Source organism: Sesamum indicum, linkage group LG10 (assembly GCF_026168435.1).
Source record: "Sesamum indicum cultivar Baizhima isolate 11 linkage group LG10, ASM2616843v1, whole genome shotgun sequence".
Taxonomy (NCBI): domain Eukaryota; kingdom Viridiplantae; phylum Streptophyta; class Magnoliopsida; order Lamiales; family Pedaliaceae; genus Sesamum; species Sesamum indicum.
Genome location: NC_142666.1, coordinates 17,722,673 through 17,741,314, shown reverse-complemented (window position 1 = coordinate 17,741,314; position 18,642 = coordinate 17,722,673). Strand labels below are relative to the sequence as shown.

Sequence of the window (18,642 nt, the reverse complement as noted above, 5' to 3'; positions counted from 1 at the left end):
ACTTGGCTCATTGTATCTTCTTTATTAGTACATTATTAAATACCAGTTTTGTCCCTATTGCCTTTTGCTTTTCACGCCGCATATTTACCATGTGATGAAACCCAATTTTTAAATTATAATTTATTTATTTATTTTCTTGAAATGGAGTTACTTTTCAGCCCATTAAAAACAATTATTTTTCTCCACTTTCTGAAATTATTTACTCTTTTTATTAATTTATTTTTTTTATTTTCTTATTAATCTTATGATAAATTGGGATTATAGAGCATACTATGTTACTGTAATTATCATTATTATTATTATATATATATTAAATAAATAAATTATTTAATATTATAGTATTATAATATTATTACTAAATAATTTCTCTTTCTGACCATTCAAATTTTATAGAATTAATCGTTTAATATGGAATAAGAATCAGGCAAATAAGAGGATTGGATTTGAAGCCCATCTATTAAAATTTTTTTTTACCTATATTTGGATGGAAGGAGAATGTATTAAGATATTAATATTAAATAATTTTATTCGATTTATGCTAATTTAAATTCTTAAATAAGACGGTCATTTAACATATATTTATATAAATAATTAAAATGGTTGATCAGCTGTAAATAAACCAATTAAATATCAATTAATATAAAAATATTAAATGACCAAATTACCCTTAATTACCACTCGTTAATCAATTAAAAATGAAAAGCAGGGCAAGGGCAATCAACGAAGAAAAGTCAAACTTCCAGCAATCTAGCCTCCCTTCTCTCTATAAATTTGGTTCCGACGAATCACTCTCTGCTACTACACCGTCTCTCCAGTTCCTAAACTACAGTTCCTTGCGTCTCTTTTCTCTCCTCACAAGCCATGGCTGCTTCTCTCAGCTGCTCCTCTGAGCAGCTGGCGTCGCTCTTCGGCCCCAATACCACCAACGCCGCCGCAGCGGCTGAATATATCTGCGGCCAATTCTCCACTGTGTCGAACAAATTCGTCGACACCGCCTACGCTGTCGACTCCACGTACCTCCTCTTCTCCGCCTACCTCGTTTTCTCTATGCAGCTTGGATTTGCCATGCTCTGTGCCGGCTCTGTTCGAGCCAAGAACACCATGAACATCATGCTTACCAACGTACTAGACGCCGCCGCCGGCGGACTCTTCTACTACCTCTTCGGGTTCGCTTTTGCGTTTGGCACGCCGTCCAATGGGTTCATCGGCCGCCACTTCTTCGGCTTGAAGGAAATGCCCTCCTCCTCCTACGACTACAGTTATTTCCTGTACCAGTGGGCCTTCGCCATAGCCGCCGCCGGGATTACCAGCGGCTCTATAGCTGAGAGAACTCAGTTTGTGGCCTATTTGATTTACTCTTCGTTTCTTACTGGGTTTGTTTACCCCGTTGTTTCGCATTGGTTCTGGTCAGCTGACGGCTGGGCCAGCGCCTTTAACACCGGAAATCTCTTATTCGGATCCGGAGTCATCGACTTTGCTGGGTCGGGGGTTGTCCACATGGTTGGGGGAATTGCGGGTTTGTACGGAGCATTGATTGAAGGACCGAGAATCGGTCGTTTTGACCATTCGGGTCGGGCAATTGCTTTACGCGGTCACAGCGCCTCTCTCGTGGTGTTGGGTACCTTCCTTTTATGGTTCGGATGGTACGGTTTCAATCCCGGGTCCTTTGCCAAAATTCTGTCACCATATACAAGTGGCAACTACTACGGCCAATGGTCCGCCGTCGGTCGCACAGCTGTCACCACCACTTTGGCAGGCTGCACCGCCGCGTTGACGACTTTGTTCGGGAAAAGGATTCTTTCCGGGCACTGGAACGTGACTGATGTATGCAACGGGTTGCTGGGCGGGTTCGCGGCCATCACAGCCGGTTGCTCCGTCGTGGAGCCATGGGCGGCGGTGATATGCGGGTTCGTGGCGGCGCTCGTCTTGATAGGGTGCAACAAACTTGCAGAGAAGGTGAAATTCGACGACCCGTTGGAGGCGGCCCAGTTGCACGGCGGGTGCGGGACTTGGGGAGTGATCTTCACGGCGTTGTTTGCTACCGAGAAGTACGTGAACGAAGTATACCCGGGTAAACCGGGTCGCCCATACGGGTTATTCATGGGTGGTGGCGGAAGGCTTTTGGCTGCCCATATAATCCAGATTTTGGTGATTATCGGGTGGGTGACCGCGACAATGGGTCCTTTATTCTACGCTCTACATAAGCTTAATCTTCTTCGGATCTCGGAGGACGATGAGATGGCGGGTATGGATCTGACCCGACACGGCGGGTTCGCTTATGTATACGAGGATGATGCACACAAAAACGGACTTCAAATGAGGAGAATAGAGCCAAGTGCGAGTCCAAACACGCTTTGAAGTTGGAATTATTTTTTTAATTATTAAGATAATTATTTTCAATTATTTCTTTTGAAATTTCTACTCTTTTGACTAGTTGTTCATATATGAATTAGGTATTAAAAAATTTCCGGAAAAAAAAATTAATTGTAAGCTTTTGCTTAATATTTATTGGATGGTTGTGATTGAAGATAATGTGAACGAAGGGTGCGTGTTGATTTTGATGTATCAAAGACTTTTCTTCTTCCATGTTTGTTTTTTTCCTAGGAGTTGAACCCACTAGGAAACCTTATATTATGGCCTCATAATTCGAAGTGGGACAACATCACATCCAATTTTTGGACTTTTGGTACCTCTCCATTTTCTTTCTTTGTTGTTAATTCAATTTGGGTTGGATGTGATTTTAACATTTGGAGATGTTTGTAATATTAAAAAGATGAATAGATTGTTAGATTTATTGGAAGTTCCTCAATCAACACCTTTTATTGGGTGCAAGATCGAGAAGAAAGTTGAATAGTATTTTTTAGTTGGAGAAATGACGTATACTGGTCCAAGCTAGTTTTGAGGTATTTATAAGATCAAATATATATACAAGTATGGATCCAGGTGTAGGGTGATTGATGGTTACTGTCTCGGATTTAGTGAGTCAGATTGTGTGCAACCCAATCCAGATAAAAAACGCACAACTTCTTGTCATGTTGGGGTATTTTGCACTTATGAGGAGAGGCTATGTTAGTCTTTTTATTATCTTTGGTTTGATTCCTATAAGTGCCAATTATGTTATTTGATGATCAACGAGTATGATTTTGGCTATTAGTCCTAAATACATAGATAGAATGGGTACCATTTTGAGTTTTATTGGAGCTTTTGTGGGTCTGGATAGTAATTATTATTTAAATTAAATAATTTTATATTTATTAAAAGTTCCAACTCATATTTGTTGAGAAAATTGCGAAGATACTATTTTAACCTATATTGAGAAGATGCAGATTTAGCTAATATTTTAGTTAAACCCGTTCAACCCAATTTATGAGATATCAAATTAATGCGTATAATTACCATAAAAAACTTCAACACGCCAACAAAAATGAATAAACTTAGGAAACAAATCAAAAAGATTCACGCACTTTTATTTGGATAACTTCTACGACTTTGAACAAACATTGTAGTTTCAAGTTTACATCTGATCCAAATCGATTCGACTCGACTCATCTGAAAATGTTAGAAAACATAGTCCAAGAAATTAATGAAGTATCTCCAAAAGTCACGGGGCAGAAGCTGGTTTTAGTGGTCCGAGAATTGATAGAATCTTTTTGACACTAAGAGAGAGTGATTGCTGCACTTATCACCACACCCCACATGACAACCTTTCCAATTCCCATGTGTGTGGGAGTGTGTGGCTGCTCAGTGCTCTTACCTACCCATAGACCAGACTTAGCCATTATTAGCCATGATCTTTTGGTTATTAATTAAGTTACGAAAAGAATTAGGTTTTTCGATTTTGATGTTGTTGCTTTATGGAAACTCCAGTCCAATTTATTGTCCTTAATCTTTTTTTATCTTTTACGAGTACGACTGAATTGTGCTTTATTCGATATTAAATAAAAAAAACAGTGCATGTGTTAGTAATTTTTGGCTATATTTTAGGGGTAATCGTTTAAAATCTCCAGACAATTTTTGTACTGTATGATTCCCGTTTCATCACTTTAATAAATACTTCATTGAAAACAAAAACATGTGTTTGTAACGGATAAATTGTAAGACTATGATATACTTTTTTATCGTCAATTCAGCTAAAGTAAATTGAATTTTTTTAAAAATAATTTTAATTAATTGAGCTCGACCCTAAATTTTTGGCCTCTCGGCTTATTTACACACCTAATAACAATAGACATACATCCGTATTTGTTGGACTCATATGCATAATTTTTTTTTTTAATTGTGAGATCCCAATCTTACCAATCAAGCAATATCTGATTCGCTTATCCTAAAATGTTTGAGTCGTTGTGTTTGGTGAAAGAAACAGAAGCGGAATGCCAAATATGAGACAATTGACTTTTCAAAGTACGTGTGACTTCAACCAGGTGAAGAATTTTTTACACTAACAACAAAATATATATGTTAATGACAAAATTTATAATAACAATCTTAAAATTATCATTAAAAATATACTTCGAGTGACAATAATTTAAATTTTATTTGCAATAAAATTATTAATGGGTTAAAAAGTATATATTAAGTTGTTATTATGGACAATCACTAACATATCTGTAATAACAATTAAGTTGCAACACAGCTACAGTGACTATTGTCGTTACTGTATTGTTACCATATATGTGTCACTTAACTTTTTATAGTGATAATTTTATGTACAAATTTTTTGTCTCTTATTGTGTCTAATAACAACAACTGCTATTAAAATTATAAAAATCATTGTAGCGACAAAATAAAAAATTATTGTCACTTAATATATATAATTAGTGGCAGTTTTAGTATTGTTAGTTTTTATCACTTATATTCTCTTTTTATTTCTGCCCTGTTATCTTATTATTGTGTTATAATGATGTCATATCAAGCATATATACACGTATTTTCTCTTTTAGATTATAATTTAACTTAATTATAGCTTTTAATTTTAAAAAATTAAAAGATACCATACGCACCAATCACATATAGATATAACACTAAAATATGATTTAAAAAAAAGAGTAAATTACAACAACCTCTCCTAAAGTTTGACATAATTATGAATACCCATTTGTTGTTTGAAAAATTATCAATATCCCCATGATTTTAACAATCGTCTAACAATTAGTCTATTCCGTTAGTTTCCGTTAGCGATTCATCCAATTTTTGGGTGAACTACCCAAAATACTTTTATGTGGACTAAGATATTCGTAATTATACTAAATTTCAAGAAAGATAATTGTTATTTAATAATAATAATAATAATAACAATAAAGAACTTCTTTGAATCAATTTGCTTGGTCTATATCCGATTGTAACAAAGACTTCTCATCGTGACCAGAAAAAGACGCTCACGACCAAACAGTTGACTCTCTAATTAACATTAAGAGCCCTGTCTTGAATTTCTGAGGTTATAAGCACCTAAAACCATTTTATGAAATGTCCGATAATGTTGGTAAAGTCTGGGAAAATATGTGACAATTTTTTGTAATAAGAGTTTATACATTTATAAAAAAAAAAATACTATTATCGATTTAGTTTTTAAAAGTTCAAAACGATTCTAAACAATGTTTTTTCAATATTATAAAAAAATCCTAATCGTTACTATGTTATTAAAAAAACTTCCAACTCATTTTTTTGCACAGTAAATTGAGTGCTACATCTCGAGTACATCCAAAAATTTCACCGCGACCTCCCACCTACAACGATGAACAAAGCACAACTATAAAAGAAAATAAAGTTATCCCACACATGACAGGGGTTAAAACCCTTGATTGGGTCGGGCTGACATCATCGACTTGAAATCGCATCGGTTGATGCAAAGTCCAATCTGAGGGCATGAAAGTGGTGTCGTTCATATGACAAGTTTGCATTTAGTATCAAAAGATTTTCCTCTTTAATTCTGTCTTATTTTTCTAAACAGACTCTGATTTAGATATCGTAAAATTCAATATTAACAATTTCACTATGTACATCATCACCAACTTGAATCTGTCATCTCATCTAAATTCTATTTTAAAAGAGAGAAGTATGAAAGTTTCTTGGAAACTTCAATGTACACTTGAAGTTTCCAAAGGTGCATCAAATCAAACAAAATAGGGAAGTCAATGTGAACATGCTTTGATTTAAAGCTAATAATGGATTGGGGGTGGGGTGGGACATTTCATCTGCAACAATTTTCCAAGAAAGAATACAACTTTGGTGGGTTGACTTCCAAAGTCTTTCTTTTTTTCCTGCAATGCACTACTTATTGTTGTGGTGCCATTCTTTGACTAGTCTTCTTACTTTTAATATATCTGACAAATTTTGAATTAAATGCATTTTCTAAAGTGGCCAAAATCTTTTTTCCCCTTATCTTTGACTTGTTTATTTAATTTTTACTGGTTGTGACTCGCTATTTCTACATGCATATAATAAATAAATTTTGTATATTAATTTTTCCCCTTATCTTTGACTTGTTTATTTAATTTTTACTGGTTGTGACTCGCTATTTCTACATGCATATAATAAATAAATTTTGTATATTAACATATAATTATAGATAAAAATATATAAATCAACAAATTAGATTTTTAAGTGATTGAACCGACATGTATAATTTCGTATGGAAGATTTGTTATATCAAAATTTCTATAATTAATATTTTGTAATATTTGGGCATGAACTGAAAATTGTTTAGCTGGTTTGTTTCGAGAGAACTTCATCAAATTGTATTTGAATGAAAGAATTTTTATTTTGAAAAGATTATTTGAAATTAAGAATTTTAAATAACCCCACTCAATCCAATCGAATAGTTCGGATCATTAACTTTTTTAATTTGAGTCAAAAGATTATATTTTATTGCATCGTGAATGTTTTCTTTAAAGTCGATAAACTATTATTTTTTTGAATAAATCAGTTACAATCATCAACATCAAATATCTATATCTATTAACAATCATATACTAATCAACAATATCAAATAATTATATATAATCAATAACTATTATTAAAGTAGAACAATACCTACTATTTAAAGTAGAATAGCATCACACACGATGATGGAGTTCAAAATAATCTATAACTTTAAAGTTATGAAGCTTTAATTTCACCAATTAAATTAGGCCTCGTCCACGTTGCATCGTAAATGTCAATATCCAAAACTGAGTACTGCTCAAACTTTTACTTGAATTCTGCGCCATCAAAAGATTAGGTTAAAATAGAGGTAGTAATGGGCCACTACTAAAATTCCCTTTTCAATTCATATTCATATAAAAATTAAGGCCCATTAGGGTTTCATTATGTTTGGCCCATCAAAAATTTCATTTTTCTTTTCAATAAATATAATATTTTCAAATGCAACTTTATGATTTAATTACTCAAACTCATGAAATATTTCAGTTAAACAGTACATCGATCAATAAATTATAATTAATAAATAGATTAATTAAATAATAAATTATATAAATTAATAATAATTAAAATTTAAAAAATTCCTTACTTGAGTTCGAAAGTTTGGGTGGTAACGTGTGAGAGCGTGTGTCTGATTTTATTGTAATTTGTATATGTAATATATATATATATATAATTTGTGTATATACATATTTGTAGAGAGAGGGAGAGAGGAAAGAGAGGGTGAAAAGAGACGAGCTCTCTATACTTATTGTTATTATAAGCACTTGTTATCTTATTTTTTTTAAATCTTATCTAAAAAATGAAAAACAAAAGAAAAAGAAGGAAAAGCCATAACCACAAAAAATGTGAAATTATAATAATCGCTTTCAAGTGGGACCCAAAGTCGCAGCCAAGTTGAAAAAAGCGCATTAAAGTCACCAACGATTCAAGGCCACAAACATTTCCCGAAGAAAGAAAAAGGCAAAAAGCGCCAAAGATAACTACCAATCACACTGAAGGAATTCCTTGCTTACATATTGTGGCTGGAAACTGAGCGCATATCAAATGGAAGTTCTAAGAACCTCTGCCGCTTTTGCAGTCAGCAATTCCAGCAGAAATCCCACTGCTTTTGTTCCGGAGGTACTCCATTTATACCCTTTTTCTTGAAATTTAAATACGTCGTTTTTTTATAATGAAAATACGTTCTGTTTCTGCATTTTTTGCTGTGTTGAATTTTTGTTCTTTTGTTTTTCTTTCTTGGAAATGAATGCATGTCTTGGTGGGAAAGGGATTACTGATGGAAAGGTGTTGTGGGTTGTTGGTCATAATGCTGATGTGTCTTTTACCAATTGAAATTAGGAATAAGAATGTGGAAAAGAAAACTCTGGATACCATGATTGAGTTGTTAATTATGCATTTGAAAGATTTGTGGTCCACAATTGTGATTAATCATCAATTAGAGATATTAAGTACATTTCTTTGTCATGCATGATCATTGCTCGGGAGGAGGTGTTAAGAATTGGTTCACCACATGAAGAAAGATTTTTGAGTAATTTTACATGTCTTTCTGGTGAGAAATCATTGATCTAGATATTGGTACACATTGTGACTGTTAAGCAAATGAAAAAGTCCTCATTTTTTTCAAATGAACACCTTCAGGTGCTTCTCTGTAATCATCTTACGCCGAGGAAAAGTGGATGTCGAGCATCCTGTTCTTTTTCTAGTAACGAAAAGAATACTGCAAAGTTCTTTTCAGCTCAGTTTCTGAATAGGAGCAACAGATACAAAAAGTTTCTTAAGTCGCTTTGGCGGCTGGACGGAATTTTTGTTTTGCACCGTGGTTTCTTTGTGCTAAAGACTGAATTTGTTCCCGGGCTGCGGAAATTTGCCATCATCCTCCAGAAAGCGCTACAATGTGCTGAGAGGTTTAACAATCCTGTTCCTGTGTTTTCACTCCGTCTTATTGTTGGAGTGATGCTTTTCATGACATTGGGTGCCGCTGTCACCAAAACTCCTTCCTGTAAGTTTTATAGGTTCTTCAAATTGTCTACCATTCAGTTTGGATATTCTGGATACCACTATCTTCTTGTTTTCTGCTATAATACTTTGATTGTCACACTATGTAGGGGCCCTTAGCGAAGAAAATCTTCTTTTCTTGGAGGCTTGGAGAACACTTGACCGCGCTTATATTGATAAAACTTTCAATGGGCAGAGTTGGTTTAGGTACAGAGAAAATGCACTACGCAATGAACCTATGAACACAAGAGAAGAGACTTGTAAGTGTCTATCTTGCAGCTGATAATGTGCCATGTTTTTTTTATCAACTGGTTTGCCTTCGCAAAATTATTGAGAACACACCATAGCAATCCACAAGTAATTAATTTAAACAGGAACAAACATTTGTTATAGCTGATTACATGATGGCTACCCTTGGTAAACTTTTTTTAGATGATTGGTTATGGCTAAGTTGGCTGTAACATTCTTTGTATTGAGCTTCGACTGTCATTTTGGGTTTAATGCAAGAATTCTGCAAGAAGGCTCATTTTAGCAATCATGTAACTGATAGGTCATTTCATACGGTCACACAAATTTTAGTATTTAACATCAGCCTTAGGTGAACCATTTAATATTCATGATTCAATGTTTTTCATATTGTATTCTAGATGCGGCTATAAGGAAGATGGTTGCTACTCTGGATGACCCTTTCACTCGGTTCCTAGAGCCTCAAAAATTTAAGAGCCTGCGGGTATGGGCTTCTTGCTCTGATCTTTCTCCCTTAATTTATTTGGGTTAAGAAGCTACTTTCAATGTTATTCTTGATTACCGATTTTTTCACTCAATGAGAAGGTAATGGTTTCATTATCGTCCTACCTTGTATAACTTGTTGATATGTCCTTTGAAGGCAGTCAGGAACACGGAATACTCTTACTGGTGTAGGGCTGTCTATTGGATACCCTACTGGAAAAGATAAATCGACTTCTGGAGTGGTGGTTGTTTCAGCTGCTCCAGGAGGCCCAGCAAATAGGGCTGGAGTTCTGTCCGGCGATTTAATCCTTGCAATTGATGACACAAGTACAGAAAGCATGGGAATATATGATGCTGCTGAACGATTGCAGTGAGTTTTTTCTAAAATCAACCTTGCAATGATGACACCACCAGTGTGATGCTGTTTTACTTTTGCTTCGTTTGTTTTACGTATCTGGAAGTTCAAATTATTGTTAGGAAATGGATCGGGTTAAGATGGATAACAGGTGGAATATGAAGGCAGTAAAAGACACACGAATTTGTTAACCCAGTTTGGATATAAATCCTACGTTTGGGGGCGATACCAAGCCAGGAGAAAACACTCAAAGAGGAGAAAAATTGAGGAGTACAACACACACACACTTGTATGCAAGTCTTCACCACACGTGAAAGACAACACTCACCCTCGTCTCAACTCTTTCTTTTCTCTCTACTCTATTCTACTTTGCTCTATTAAAACAATGCTAATAAGAGTAGTATATATAGCCATGACTTATCCTTTTTCCAACTCAACTTGGGATTTCTAAGTTGAATGAGGTTATCCTTCTCCAACTCAACTTTGAATCGGGTTATCCTTCTCCAACTCAACTTGGGAATTCTAAGTTGAATCAGGTTATCCTTTTCTTCTTCAAATCAATCTTCACAACTTAACAATCTCCCACTTGAAGATTGATTAGCTTTTCTCCACTTCTTTCTTGGTACCGCCGGGTTTGTCTACTCTAGTCATCAAGGCCAGTCGAAGCCGTACACAGCTTCAACTTCGCCATCGCAACCGCCTTGGTCAGCATGTCCGCAGGATTCTTTTCTCCTTGGATCTTCTCCAGCTGCAGTGCCTTCTTCTCCAGAAGTTGTCGGATGAAATGGTACTTGATCTCGATGTGCTTTGTCCGCGAATGGAACGCGGGATTCTTTGCCAGATGGATCGCACTCTGGCTATCGCTATGAAGAATCACATCTGCCTGAGGTTTCCCTAATTCACCCAACAAGTGTTGCAGCCAAATGAGCTCCTTAGCTGCCTCAGTAACTGCCACGTACTCAGCTTCCGTCGTGGACAGTGTGACAACCTTCTGCAACTTTGAGACCCAGGATACGGCTGTACCGCCATATGTGAACACGTACCCTGTAGTGCTCCTCCTTTTGTCATAGTCACTCCCTGCAAAATCAGCGTCAACAAACCCAAACAAGGTAAGCTTGCCCTTACCAAACACCAATGCTCGGTCCTTAGTACCCCTCAGGTACCTAAGAATCCATTTCACAGCTTCCCAGTGCATCACTCCTGGATTGCTCATAAAACGGCTAACTACTCCCACTGCATGTGCTATATCCGGTCGAGTACAGATCATAGCATACATCAGGCTCCCAATTGCTGAGGCATACGGTGTGACTCTCATCTTTGCACGTTCGGAGTCAGTCTGGGGCGAATCACTGTTGGATAGTTTGAACTGATTTCCCAATGGCGTTCCAACCAGTTTTGCATTTTCCATCTTGAATCTGCATAATACCTTCTCAATATAATCAGATTGAGATAACCATAATTTACCAATACCTTTGTCCCTTGTGATTTTCATGCCCAATATCTGTCTTGCTTCGCCAAGATCTTTCATGTCAAACTTCCTCGATAACTGATCCTTGAGCCTATTGATCTCCTTGACATTTGATCCTGCTATCAACATGTCATCAACATACAGGAGTAGAATGATAAAAAACTCATCGAACCTCTTCACGTAGCAGCAATGATCAGCATTGCATCTAGAGAAACCTATCTCTAGCATGAAGTTGTCAAACTTCCTGTACCACTGCCGCGGAGCCTGTTTCAATCCATACAGGCTTTTCTTCAGGCGACACACCTGCTGATCATCTCCATTATACCCCTCTGGTTGTACCATGTATATCTCCTCCTCAAGATCCCCGTGTAGGAAGGCTGTCTTTACATCCATCTGTTGTAACTCCAAGTTCTCTGCCGCTACCATGCTCAACACAAGACGAATAGTAGTTAACTTGACAACAGGTGTAAAAACATCAGTAAAGTCAATACCGTATCTTTGTTGGAATCCCTTTACTACGAGTCTTGCCTTGTACCGCTTCTTCCCGTCTGATTCTTCCTTAACCCGATAGACCCATCTGTTCTGTAGGGCCTTCTTTCCTTTTGGGAGCTGACACAATTCCCATGTGTTGTTTTTCTTCAACGAGTTCATCTCGTCGTTCATCGCAAGCTCCCACTTGCTCTTGTGGACATCATTGACTGCCTCTGCGTAACATTCGGGTTCTCCACAATCAGAAAAAAGCAAGTAATAAAGAGAGGGGGAGTACCTATCTGGGGCCCTTCTCAGCCTCGGTTCTCGACCTAGTGCCAAGGGTGTGCTGCTTTCAGTAATCGGTTCCTCCGATACTGGTTCTGGCTCTATCTCCGTTTGTTCGGTTTCGTCCGTCTGAACTCCCACTGAATCCGTATCTGCTGGTCTCATGATCCCGGAATTTGAAATATCGAGATCAACAAATTCCCTTTCCTTCTTGTCATCGTCCGGGCTTACCTTCCTGTCGTTGTACATTACATCCTCATTGAATATAACATTCCTGCTACGAATTATTTTCCGGTTTTGATCATCCCAGAATCTATACCCAAATTCGTCAGTCCCATACCCAATGAATGTACATTTAATCGACTTAGCATCCAGCTTAGTCCGATCATCGTTCAAAATATAGGCTGAACAACCAAACGTACGTAAGAAAGAAAGATCCACTTTCTTACCACTCCATACCTCTTCTGGTATCCTGTTGTTCAACGGGACAGAAGGCCCTCGATTGATCAAGAAAGCAGCCGTGTTGACTGCATCTGCCCAAAACATCTTTGGTAGTCCGCTCTTCAATCGCATGCATCTCGCACGCTCATTCAGTGTTCTGTTCATCCTCTCAGCAACGCCATTTTGCTGAGGTGTCCCCGGGATTGTTTTCTGCATTCGGATTCCATGGTCGGCGCAGTAATTCTTGATACCTTCACTGTTGTACTCGCCACCGTTATCCGATCTGAGACATTTCACTTGTAGACCTGTCTCATTTTCCACTAGTGCCCTCCATCTCCTGAATGTATCAAAGGCATCAGATTTTCTTTTTAAGAAATACACCCATACCTTTCTAGTGGAATCATCGACGAATGTCATGTAGTACGTTGATCCACCAAGAGATGACACTGGTGCTGGCCCCCACAAATCGGTGTGAACAAGCTCCAACTTTTCTTTCCTCGGAGTTCTTCCTGTGGTCAAGAAGCTCACCCGCTTCTGCTTTCCGAACACGCAGTGTTCACAATGACCCACCTCCACCGATTTTAACTCGGGCAACCGTCCTTTCGACTTCAGCACGTTCATTCCTTTCTCGCTCATGTGGCCCAAGCGATTGTGCCACAGGTTAGCCTGCGATACAGTTCCTGCAAAGGGAATGTTTGAACTAGATCCTCCCGCCATGTAGAGCGTTCCCGACTTTAGTCCTCGAGCCAAAGTCATTGCTCCCCGACTGATCTTCCACTTCGCGTCTCCAAACGTCGTGTGGAATCCATCACTATCCAGCTGTCCGACTGAGATCAAGTTCCTTTTCAGTCCTGGTATGTGTCTCACATCATGTAGGGTCCAGCATGACCCATTCGTTGATTTGATCCGCACATCTCCCTTTCCTACAATCTTGAGGGGTTTGTTATCTGCAAGATAAACTAAGCCAAAATCACCTGAGGTGTATGGCTCCATGATGTCTTTGTTGCTGCATGAGTGGAATGAGGCCCCTGAATCCACAACCCAATCATCGGAAGAACTGCTCACACTCAACAAGAGTGCATCCGTGATCTCCTCCGTCGCGGCATTCGCTGTTCGGCCCTCCTTTTCCTTCTTTGGCGCCCGACATTCGCTTTTCATGTGTCCGGGCTTCTCGCAGTTCCAGCACACCATCTCCTTCTTGCCCTTGTTCTTCCCCCTGGACCTTGACCTTGACCTTCCACGGTATTTACCCCGTGTGTCAGGTCTCCCTCTGGACTCTGTATGTAGCGCAGAGCCAGATGATCCACCCGTTTGCTTTCTACGGGTTTCCTCGTTCAACATCATGTCTCTGATGTTGTCGAACTTCATCTTCTCCTTCCCAGACGAAGTGCTCACTGAAGTAACAACCACATCCCAACTGTCAGGTAAAGATGAAAGCAAAATTAACGCTTTTACCTCATCGTCAAACACGATATCCACAGACGCCAGCTGTGTCGTGAGTTGGTTGAAGTCATTGAGGTGATCGGCCACCGACTTCCTCTCCTCCATCTGCAACCTGAATAGTTTTTTCATCAGCATAACCTTGTTCATTGCTGAGGGTTTCTCGTACATATCGGCAAGAGTCTGTAGAACTTCCTTCGTGCTCTTTGCTCCCTTCACATGATAGGCGACATTCCGAGAGAGCGACAGGATTATTGCGCTCATCGCCTTTCGATCGAGCACCTTCCATTCTTCATCACTCGTCTTCTCGGACTTCTCTGCAAGTGGTTCGTACAGGTCCTTCCCGTACAGGTAGGCCTCCATCTGCATACGCCAAAACCCAAAGTCGGAACCATTGAACCGTTCGACTGGAAACTTTCCCTCCATCTTAACTCCTTGAACCAGGCTCTGATACCAGTTGTTAGGAAATGGATCGGGTTAAGATGGATAACAGGTGGAATATGAAGGCAGTAAAAGACACACGAATTTGTTAACCCAGTTTGGATATAAATCCTACGTTTGGGGGCGATACCAAGCCAGGAGAAAACACTCAAAGAGGAGAAAAATTGAGGAGTACAACACACACACACTTGTATGCAAGTCTTCACCACACGTGAAAGACAACACTCACCCTCGTCTCAACTCTTTCTTTTCTCTCTACTCTATTCTACTTTGCTCTATTAAAACAATGCTAATAAGAGTAGTATATATAGCCATGACTTATCCTTTTTCCAACTCAACTTGGGATTTCTAAGTTGAATGAGGTTATCCTTCTCCAACTCAACTTTGAATCGGGTTATCCTTCTCCAACTCAACTTGGGAATTCTAAGTTGAATCAGGTTATCCTTTTCTTCTTCAAATCAATCTTCACAACTTAACAATTATTTAATAGCTGGAATTAGTGAGATGTTATTCCCTAAATGCTATTTAAAGTTGAGGTAATGGAGTTCTCTGACCATTGCAGATCACTAAATGAACAATGCTTTTCTTGTGAAACCAGTAACAAATAGTACATAAGTACAGTATTTTTGTATATGGTTTTTTTAAAGTTGAGAACTGTGTATGATTCGGTGCTATAAATGAATCCACAGGGGACCCGAAGGAAGTACAGTGGAGCTTGTTGTACGTCATGGTTCTGAAACAAGGCACCTGTCCTTAACGTATGCACTATTATTCCATGATTTACAGTATTAATTTAGAGTGGCTAAAATAATTTATAGGTACAATAGCACTTTTCTTCCGGTCTGTACAGCTTGAAGCTTTAAGACAATGGATAATTATTTGTGTTTTGGATGGATATATTTTGTTTTTTGATTTGTAACTATCAGTTAGCTGCTGCCTTTCAGACGAGAGAAAGTTTCACTGAATCCGGTGAAGTCCAGAATATGCAGAACTCCTGGTTTGGGGGTGGATGGCCCTCTGATTGGATATATCAAACTAACATCATTCAACCAAAATGCTTCTGGTAATCTTCACTGTGTTTTATGAATTATCCCTGTATGCTTATCTAATTCTGATCAATTAACTTAACACACTGTTATAATCTTCATTAATCTCATGCTTTTGCTCTTTTGCTTACTTATCAGTGTGTCTGCACACATAAACGAAGTTATTCTCACTGTTGGCTATCTTAAAAGCGTTGCATCAATTATCTTATAATTTTGTTGCATACATTGGTCATAGTATTGAAGATAAATTATGGGCTACTTGTTTCAAATTTTGATGCAGAATTCCCTTTCTGTTGATCAGGATGGTAACTGCATAATTTTGTTTGTTTTGTTCTCATGTTCTCCTCATGAATTCTTCTAGGTGCTGTGAGGGAAGCTATTGCAACATTGAGGGGAAACAATGTTAATGCCTTCATACTGGACCTTAGGGATAACAGGTAACATGCTGTGAACTTCTCCTTCATAGGAATAATCTTTTCCTTAAGCTGGAGTTTTGAATTGCTAAGTTTGTCACAGTGGCGGCCTCTTCCCTGAAGGAGTTGAAATTGCTAAAATCTGGTGAGTGGCCTAGCAGATATTAGTATTTGATAGCTTCTACAGTGAAGTTCTTGTTATTTTGGTATGTATTGGTGGTGAAGATCTTTGTTTTTTATTCTTTCTTGTCCTTTTGTGGTTCTTAGTAAGTGTAAATATTCAGTTGATTGAAAATTCCAATGGATACTGTTGATCATAAATGTCTTGAAGTGTGCTGGTTGTACAAGCAACATATTTATTCGTCAATGAAAATAAATTTTTAGGTCTGCTCATGATGTACTTGGTTTTTGCTAACTATTAAAAATGATTTGGTGTTAAATTAGAACATTTACTTTATCTTTAGAGTTTAGCAGTGAATATTGTTTACAACTGAGCTGAAGACAAAATTCCATTTTGAATTTTGTGTGAGATCTCTGCATGGCCCAAAGCTTTGTCAGCACCTTCTTTTAGCTACATTGCAGACTGAGACTTCGTTAGATATTATTTTCAATACCATTCTTGTTACCTCCTCTATTTAAAGTGCTGGTCTGTTCTCATTGAAGCATAGTGTCTTACTGGTTCCTATTTTAATCAGGCTGGACAAGGGTGTCATCGTATACATTTGTGACAGCAGGGGTGTTAGAGATATATATGACACAGATGGAAGCAATGCAGTGGCAGCTTCTGAACCCCTAGTGGTGTTGGTATGCTGAGTTCATTTTGGCCATTCTATGATCCTATTTCCTGAAGCAGAAATCTTACCTACTGGAGCATATATCCTATTCTAATTCATAAAAAAATCGACAACAATAATTTCCTACATTATTAATTCATCATCCCACTATTATAAGTGCACTTTAGGATTTTTTAGGGTTGCTGCTTTACATTCATCTTTGTTGCAATATGAGGTCATAGGTTTCTGCCACATAGATTGTCCTTTTCCTTTCTAACGATAGACTGGGTTCCAGTAAGCTCAGAGAACTGATACTGTATGTACTGAGTAGTCCATGTCAACAAGGCCCTCATGGTAGTACAAACCATGGTATCCTTGTGTGAAGCTTGACTCTTTTAGTGAACTTGGTGACTGATTGCTACTCCTTCAGTTGTCCTATCCAATGTTTATGCTATTCTTTATTTAGTTCTCTCTCTAGTAAGTTCCATGAACAAATCATATATATATATATATGTGTGTGTGTGTGTGCGTGTGTGGAGTACACTACAATCTGATCGGCCGCCAACCCAAACTATTTGGTGAACTTTTTTTTCTAAAATCATGGGATCTCTTTATTTGTCAGTCTCATATAAGGATATTGTTTCTCCGCAAATTCTTCCTAGCCTTTCTTTGTTTTAATCTGGCATGCCTCTGTAGGTCAATAAAGGAACTGCAAGTGCAAGTGAAATTTTAGCTGGTGCTCTAAAGGACAACAAGCGTGCTGTACTAGTTGGAGAGCCTACTTATGGGAAGGGGTGATTATCTAATCTTCTTTGCATTATTTTGCTTTCTGGAAACATAGTGAGTCACTGTCAAATCACCCTAACTATTACTCTCTCCAGTAAAATTCAATCAGTTTTTGAGCTGTCTGATGGCTCCGGCTTGGCTGTAACTGTTGCTCGTTATGAAACACCTGCCCACACTGACATTGATAAGGTCTCTCTCTCGCTCTCTGTGTGTCTGTGTGTATTGGCCAGTATGTGCATGTAGGAACGCATGCACTAATGCTGAATCACAGTACCTAAATTATGTGGCAATTTCTTTATTTTCTTCTCGTCAAGGTTGGCATAATCCCAGACCGTCCCCTGCCGGTTCCATTTCCTAAAGATGACGAGGGTTTCTGCAGCTGCTTTCAAGATCCCGCCTCTGCTTGCTATCTCAACAGAGTTGAGCTATTCTCCCGATGAAAGTTGCTCTTTAACATTTCCTGTGGATTCTTTATTCTTTGTACATCCTCCTAGACAAGCTGGAAGGCGAAATGTTTATCCGACTAGACGGCAGAATAAGGAAAAGGACCTCACTCACCATTGACAACTAGTAGAAAGATCGTCCAAGTTAGAATAACAGCGGCGGAGTACGTCTTCTGTCGTATGAAATGTGATTTTTCGTGTATCAGATTACATTCGGGACCTGTCTAACTAGGTGATCTCATTGAATGTTTATGAATCCAATGTAAACAAGAATGGATAAGTGAGAAAATCAGCATAGTTTATCCAACTCTGTCTGTTTGATTATATGGCACTTGCATGGATTAATTTCCAGCTGAGCTTACTATCTGGTGTAATTGGATTTTCCCTATTAATAGTGTTTACAAAGATCTTATGGGCCCATTGGCTTCTAAGCATTTGACTGCGGGGTCTAATGTATATCCCAGCTGTCTCTTTTGAGCAGGATGGTTCTTGATTTCAGATGGGGAAAAATAGAAAATGGATAATTATATTTACCACCCGTCATTTAGACAATTACTTATACACCTATTAGAAATATTAATATTATTCACACAAATTATTCTTACTTTTTGAAAAATTATACATACACCTCAAAAAAT

General features: G+C 38.0%; 2 protein-coding genes across 2 annotated transcripts; both read left to right on the top strand.

The window, feature by feature from the left end:
• The first annotated feature begins 759 nt into the window (after window positions 1-759).
• Window positions 760-2,586, top strand: LOC105171825 (ammonium transporter 1 member 1-like). Its single transcript, XM_011093067.3, has one exon. It carries the CDS (start codon window positions 862-864, stop codon window positions 2,356-2,358), a length of 1,497 nt encoding a protein of 498 aa, XP_011091369.1. The 5' UTR covers window positions 760-861; the 3' UTR covers window positions 2,359-2,586.
• A 5,282-nt stretch (window positions 2,587-7,868) lies between these two features.
• Window positions 7,869-18,409, top strand: LOC105171826 (Peptidase S41 family protein). The gene is made up of 13 exons (XM_011093068.3): window positions 7,869-8,037; window positions 8,557-8,917; window positions 9,024-9,173; window positions 9,561-9,643; window positions 9,804-10,012; window positions 15,233-15,301; window positions 15,488-15,606; window positions 15,951-16,026; window positions 16,106-16,147; window positions 16,698-16,806; window positions 17,472-17,569; window positions 17,657-17,750; window positions 17,876-18,409. The coding sequence occupies exons 1-13, from the start codon at window positions 7,963-7,965 to the stop codon at window positions 17,999-18,001; spliced, it is 1,611 nt and encodes a 536-aa protein (XP_011091370.1). The 5' UTR covers window positions 7,869-7,962; the 3' UTR covers window positions 18,002-18,409.
• The last annotated feature ends 233 nt before the right edge of the window (window positions 18,410-18,642 follow it).